The following is a 7,500-nucleotide window of genomic DNA, read 5'->3' as shown; positions in this document are numbered from 1 at the left end:
TTTTTTTTTTTTCGGTATTTTATTTTTTGATTGGGATTTTGGTCCGTGTCTGGCTTTTTTCCTTTAGTCCCAACCCGTAAAACGCGTAAGCACGTGTTCCCTTATCATCCTGCTCGTAATTATTATTATTTTTTTTTAAATCACGCTAAGCACGTGTTCGCTTATCATCCTGCTCGTATTTTTTTTTTTTTTTTTTTTTTTTTATCACGCGAGAGAAAAAAATAAATAAACTTCCCGCCGATAAAATAACGAAAAAACTATTACAATTATTCTCGCTCCGGATGTCGTGGCCGTTTTCGTATCGGGATTTGCACGCGCGTCGCTTTTGCGTTTTACGAGGAGGAGAAAAGGAGGCGTTTTGAGCCCCGGAAGTGCCCCGTCTTTTAACCAGTCCGGACCCCCTCCCTCCCCCCTTCCTCCCCCTCCCTACCCCGGTTCAAAGCTGGTTCGGAGACGCGAGAGCCATCTGGGAGGGGGGACGTCTGTTTGTTTTGTTTTGGTTTGGTTTGGTTTGGTTTGGTTTGGTTTGGTTTGGTTTGTTTTTAGATTGTGACCTGTGAGGGGAAGGTGAGGAAGGGAAGAGAAGGGAAGGGAAGGGCAGGGAAGGGAAGGGGAGGGAAGGGAGGTGAAGGAGGGGAAGGGAAGGGGAAGGAAGGGAGGTGAAGGATGGAAGGGAAGGGAAGGGAGGTGGAGGGAAGATAAGGAAGGGAAGGAGGGAAGGGAAGGGATGGGAGGTGAAGGAGGGAAGGGAAAGGAGGGGATGAAGGAGGAAAGGGAAGGCAAGGGAAAAGGGGTAGGAGGGGAAGGAAGGGAGGTGAAGGAGGGAAGGGAAGGGAGGTGAAGGAGGGAAGGAAGAGGGGGAGGGAAGGAGGAAAGGAAAGGGAAGGGAGGTGAAGCAGGGGGAAGGGAAGGGAGGAGGGAGGGATAGGAGATATTTTCAGGGTGAGGAAGGGACACGGCGAAGAAAGGGTGAGGGAGGGGAAGCGTTCAGGGAGAGGGGAAGGAGAGGGGCGGGCAAAGGGAGGGAGGAGAAGGTCCCATAGAAGGTTTGGGTGAGGAGGTGGGGGGAGGGGGAGAGGGAAGAGGGTTACCACACAGGTTGACGATGGGGTGTGGGTGGGGGGAGGAGTGAGTGGAGGAAAGGTGGGAGGTGGGGTGGGGGGAGTGTGGAAGGTATTGTGTAGGTGCGTGCGTGTGGCGCATTGCGGATACCCTCCCCCTCCCTTCATCCCCTCTCCTCTTCTGATCCCTCCCCCATAATCCCCACCCCCCCCCACTCTATCCTTGTCTCTCCACATGGGACTTACCAAGCCCAATCCCTTCCCTCTCCCCTTGCTTTATTCCGCCCCCCTCCCTCCCCTCCCTCCTCCCTCCCCTCCCCTCCCTTTCCCCACCTATCCCCTTCCCTCCTCCTTCCCCTCCCTTTCCCCTCCTTCCCTCCCTCCCTTTCCGACCTATCCCCCTCCTTCCCTCCCTCCCTCCCTCCCTCCCTCCCACCGTTTCCCACCTATCCCCCTCCTTCCCTCCCTCCCTCCCTCCTTCCTTCCATCCAATGCAGAGGGATTAGTGTCGATCCATAGGGGGTGGGGGAGGGAGGGAGGGAGGGCGAGGGGGGGAGGGGTAGATTATGAGTTTGGCCCGCGCTTTGCGTGGCGTTTGATACTGCGAATTTATATTTTTCTTTTTCTTTTTCTCTTTCGCTAATGGGTGAAAATTCGCCTTTTATATTCATGATTCCATCTATTTTGGAAATTCCTCGCTTTGTATTCGCAGTCTCTCTAATTTGCCCAATTCCCGGTTTGTACTCGCGATCTCTGTATTTTTTGAGAAATGGCTGCATCTATATTCGCGTTCTGTTTTCCTTCTATTTTGAGTTTACGCTTTTATATTCACGATCCTCTCTAAGTGGATGAATTCAATCTTTCCATTCGCTATCCCTCTGTTTTGAAAGGTTTTCGTTATATACTCACTACCTCCTATTTAGGGAAAATCGTGTCTTATATCAACGATCCCTCTTGTTTTGAGAAAATCAATGTATATATTCACGACCCTGCTATTTAGGGAAATTCAAGCATTATGTTAACGATCCCTTTTATTTTTATAAACACCATTTTTATATTCTCGATGACTCTGTTTGGAGAAATTTGCTTGTTATATCAACGATCCCTCTTGTTTTGAGAAAATTAATCTATATATATATATATATATATATATATATATATATATATATATATATATATATTCACGACCCTACTATTTAGAGAAATTCACGTATTATATTAACGATCCCTTTTATGTTTATAAAGACCATCGTTATATTATCGATAACTCTGGAGAAATTTGCTTGTTATATCAACGATCCCTCTTGTTTTGAGAAAATTAATCTATGTTCACTACCCTACTATTTAGGGAAATTCACATATTATGTTAACGATCTCTTTTATGTTTATAAAGACCATTTTCATATTCTCGATGACTCTGTTTGGAGAAATTTGCTTGTTATATCAACGATCCCTCTTGTTTTGAGAAAATTAATATATATATTCACGACCCTTGATATTTAGGGAAATTCAAGCATTATGTTAACGATCCCTTTTATTTTTATAAACATCATTTTTATATTCTCGATGACTCTGGAGTAATTTGCTTGTTATATCAACGATCCCTCTTATTGTTTTTTTTATAAATACAATCTTTATATTCTCTATTTGGAGAAGTTTTCAAGGATCCCTGTTTATATTCTCGATCGATCTATTTGGGGAATTCATAATTTACATGCATGATCCCTGTTTTGACGCGATTGTGATTTATTTTGGAAAGAAAGAAAGGAAGAAAGGAAGAGAAAATGTTGAATACTGATATTCGTGTTCGGGAACATCTGTTTATAGTCGTTGTTGTAGAACATGCGAACACACTGGAGAATAGTTTCTGTTATAAAATTCGGCAGAGGTTATTTAGTTTTTTATTTATTCATTATGTCTTTTTTTTTTCCTTTTATACTTTGCCTCGTTTCCTCCAGATGGCGAGACCGAAATTTGGCCTAAGTGAGCGTGTTCTTTTACCCCGTTTGGCTTTTACGATATTTTTTGGGTGTGTTTACAAGCACGTGTTCGCTATTGGAAATCGGATTTTTTTTCTTTTTTTTTTACTGTTTTATTTTGTTCTTCTGCCTTTCGTTGTTTTTTCTCTCTTTGTGATCACTCGAGATTTTTGTTTTGAAATTCGTTGTTTATTTCTACCCGTCTGCTTTTATTTTTATTTTTTTTTTTCATTGTTTTCCTTTGTTTTCATGTTTTGTTAGCTCTTTTATTCTTCTTTTTTCCAATCGTTTGTCTTAGTTAAAGTTCTTTTCTATTTTTTTCCATTCCTCTAACATCAGTCATACGGAGATGAAGGTAAACAAGGACTATTTTTGGCGGGAAATTTAGATTACTTTCTCCTTCCGTTCTTTTTTCTTCGTATTTATTATTATTTCTCATTTATTTATTCTTCTCCTTCTCCTCCTTCTCTCTTTCTCTCTTTTTTTTTTTTCTTTTCTTTTTTTAATTTTGTTTGTCCGTGAATTTGTTTCTTAACGAAAATGCGGTCAGGGACGAAAAGTAATCGTTGTCTTTTCTTTCGTTGTTTTTCAAGTATTTCATGCTAATGATGTTCGGAAAGTCGTAAAGTATTTTTTTATTATATTGCCAAGAAAAATAACGTTCACGCATTTCTGTTCGTTTCACGGCGTTTGTTCATACTTATCGGATATTGTTCAGGATTTTTCGTATATATTGGAGATTTATGATAATATTTCTACCGTTAATAGATCCGTCTTGGCTTACAGGTTTGCAGGATGAAAAATCTCTGGTGTGAAGATTTTCATTTATCCAAAAAGTCCTATTTTTTAGAGTTTAAGTTTACATTGTATACTCTATCTCTTTCTCTCTATCTATCTTTCTCTCTCTCTCCTTTTATCTCTCTCTCTCTCTCTCTCTCCTTTTATCTCTCTCTCCTTTTATCTCTCTCTCTCTCTCCTTTTATCTCTCTCTCTCTCCTTTTATCTCTCTCTCTCTCCTTTATCTATCTCTCTCTCCTTTCACCTCTCTCCCTCTCCTTTATCTCTCTCTCTCTCTCTCTCACTCCTTCTGTCTCTCTCTCTCTCTCTATCTGTCTCTTTCTCTCTCTCTCTTCTCTCTCTCTCTCTCTCTCTCTCTCTCTCTCTCTCTCTCTCTCTCTCTCTCTCTCTCTCTCTCTCTCTCTCTCTCTCTCTCTCTCTCCCTCTCTCTCTCTCCTCTCCCTCTCCCCTCTCCCTCTCCCTCTCCCTCTCTCCTCTCTCTCTCTCTCTCTCTCTCCTCTCTCTCCCTCTCTCTCTCTCTCTCTCTCTCTCTCTCTCTCTCTCTCTCTCTCTCTCTCTCTCTCTCTCTCTCTCTCTCTCTCTCTCTCTCTCTTTATCTCTTTCTCCTTCTTTCGCTTTCAGTCAGAAGTGAGTTTGATATGACGAAAAAAACTTTTCCTGTGATACTGGAGACCAAGTCAGAAACATGAATTTATGATAAACATTTTTCTTTTCAAACGCAGCTGTCTAGAAAATTGAAAAAAAATATGTATAGATAAATTAAACAAACCCTTTAATTACTAAACAAATAGATAAAACAAGAGAATGAGAATCAATCGGTCAAAAAAAGTTTAGTGAAGACAGATAGATAAAAAAATAAGACAAGCACTCTCATTTTAAAAAATATTTAAAAAAATTAATGAATAGATAAATAATCACCAAAAGGTTAGACTTTTTTTCTTTCTTTTTTTCCTTGACCCTGTTTGACCTCTCTTGACCCCGTTGCAGGAGTGCCGGTGTTCGACCTCGTGCAGCCTTCGGAGGGCTACCACGGCCTCGTCTCCGAGAAGGACACCGTGGTGGAGGTGCAGCCGCCCATCCGCGCCACGCCCAACGTCTGCTTCTACAGGATCGTCAACAAGCACCACGGGGAGGCGCCCTTCATTGTGAGTCGGGGTTTTTTTCTTAAAACGTAAAAAAAATATCAATATATCGTCCTGCTTGACAAATACAGTAAGAGGAGATTGTATTGACCTTATAATCCCATCATATTGCTCTTTCGACCACAATTTTGCTTTTTTTTAACTCGTAAAGAAATACAATTCTCAGACGCGAAGCCATGTTGCGCAACTTGTCCCTCGCAATTTGATATGCAAATGTTGTACCCTTTCGTAAATGCGTAAAAGAGTTGTCAAATAGAACCACTTTATCCGCTAATGCTACTTAAAAATAGTTAAGGTCAAATCCTACTTAGAAACAGTTGAGGTCAAATCCTACTTAGAAATAGTCAAGGTCAAATTCTACTTTGAAATAGTTAAGATCAAATCCTACTTAGAAATAGTCAAGGTCAAATCCTACTTTGAAATAGTTAAGATCAAATCCTACTTAGAAATAGTCAAGGTCAAATCCTACTTTGAAATAGTTAAGATCAAATCCTACTTAGAAATAGTCAAGGTCAAATCCTACTTTGAAATAGTTAAGATCAAATCCTACTTAGAAATAGTCAAGGTCAAATCCTACTTAGAAACAGTCGAGGTCAAGTCCTACTTAGAAATAGTTAAGGTCAAATCCTACTTAGAAATAGTCAAGGTCAATATTCTGCTTAGAAATAGTCAAGGTCAAATTCTGCTTAGAAATAGTCAAGGTCAAATCCTGCTTAGAAACAGTCAAGGTCAAATCCTACTTAGAAACAGTCGAGGTCAAATCCTACTTAGAAACAGTTGAGGTCAAATCCTACTTAGAAACAGTTGAGGTCAAATCCTACTTAGAAACAGTTGAGGTCAAATCCTACTTAGAAACAGTTGAGGTCAAATCCTACTTAGAAATAGTCAAGGTCAAATCCTACTTAGAAACAGTTGAGGTCAAATCCTACTTAGAAACAGTCGAGGTCAAATCCTACTTAGAAGCAGTTAAGGTCAAATCCTACTTAGAAACAGTCGAGGTCAAATCCTACTTAGAAACAGTTGAGGTCAAATCCTACTTAGAAACAGTTGAGGTCAAATCTCTTCCGCCCTTTCTCTTCAGATAGATAGATAGACCTATATATAAGATACAAATAAGATAGGTAACTTGATTGTTTCTTCTCTCTCAAATGAAATCCCTTTTATGCTAATCCGGTTAAGAAATTCTCTCTCTTCTCTCTCTCTTCTATCTCTATCTCTCTCCCTCTCTCTATCTATCTCTATCTCTCTCTCGCTCTCTCTCTCTCTCTCTCTCTCCCTCTCCCTCTCTCTCGCTCTCTCTCTCTCTCTTTCTCTGTCTCTCTCTCTCTCCTGCTCTCGCTCTCGCCTCGCTCTCGCTCTCGCCTCGCTCTCGCTCTCTCTCCGCTCTCTCTCGCTCTCTCTCTCTATCTTTCTATCTCCTTATCTCTCTCTCTCTCTCTCTCTCTCTCTCTCTCTCTCTCTCTCTCTCTCTCTCCTTCTCTCCCTGTCTCTCTCTCCCTCCCTCCCTCACTCCCTCTCCTTCTCTTTCTCCCTCTCCCTTCCCTCTCTCCCTCCCTCTGCCTTTCGCTCTCCCTCTCCCTCTCCTCCCTCCCTCTCCCTCTCCCTCTCCCTCCCTCCCTCCCTTTCCCCTTCCCCCTCCCCCTTCTCTCCCTCTCTCCCTCCCTCCCTCTCCCTCCTCCCTCTCTATCTCTCTCAACCGAATCCTCTTCCCCGCAGATCCGGCTAAGAAACGAAGCCACCGGAGAGGCCGAGTTGATAGCCAAGCGCCCCCTCAACTGCGAGAAGCGGAAGAATTACAAGTTCGACATCACCGCCGTTTCCTGCGACGCCAATGTGGAGTCACAGAAGTAAGTTTGGTTGTTTCTGTTTTTTTTTTTTTTTTTTTTTTTTGGGGGGGGGTAGGTAGGAGGGGAGGAGGTGGGTGTTTTTGGGGGGATTGGTAGGAGTGGGGGAAGTGTTTTTGGGGGGTAGGAGGAGGGGGAGAGGTGCTTTTTTGGGGGGGAGGTGAGTAGGAGGGGAGATTTTTATTTTTTTGAGGGGGAGTAGGATTTTTTTTTTTTAGAGGGGAGGGGGAGGGGTGTTTGTGGGCATTTGGTGGGGGTAAGGGGGAGAGGAGTGTTTTAGGGGTTTGGGGGTTTAATTTTTTTGGGGGGAGGGGGCTCTTTTTATACTTGGCAAGGAGGGGGAGTAGATGATATACTATTGTTTTCTAAGGATAAAGACAGATATGATATCAGTTTTCAACTGCGCATTAGAGAAAGACCAAAAGAAAATTCACAAACAGATCCGTTACCCCCCCGCCCCTACACACACACACACGCACGCACACACATTTTCAACTTCCCCAAGATTACTTTTTCCTTCATTTCTTTTAGAGAATCTTTAAACAAAATATCATCTCTCACTCACTCTCTCATACTCTCACTCTTACTCTCACTCTCTCACGCGCACTCTCACTCCCACTCTCAGGCCCATTCCCATTCTCGCGCTCACTCTCACTCCCACTCCTTCTCACTCACT

The 7,500-nt window shown here is 42.4% G+C and overlaps 1 protein-coding gene across 1 annotated transcript in view; it reads left to right on the top strand.

Annotated features, from left to right (window-relative positions):
* Cals (calsyntenin 1) overlaps positions 1–7,500 on the top strand; it is a 31,841-nt gene that overhangs the window by 6,072 nt on the left and 18,269 nt on the right. The window contains exons 2-3 of the mRNA XM_070115481.1: positions 4,826–4,983; positions 6,697–6,827. Of these exons, the coding sequence (XP_069971582.1) occupies positions 4,826–4,983; positions 6,697–6,827 (289 nt within the window). The remainder of the gene's footprint in view (positions 1–4,825; positions 4,984–6,696; positions 6,828–7,500) is intronic.

This window comes from Penaeus vannamei, chromosome 37 (genome assembly GCF_042767895.1).
Source record: "Penaeus vannamei isolate JL-2024 chromosome 37, ASM4276789v1, whole genome shotgun sequence".
Classification (NCBI taxonomy): domain Eukaryota; kingdom Metazoa; phylum Arthropoda; class Malacostraca; order Decapoda; family Penaeidae; genus Penaeus; species Penaeus vannamei.
This window is presented reverse-complemented; position numbering and strand designations above follow the sequence as displayed.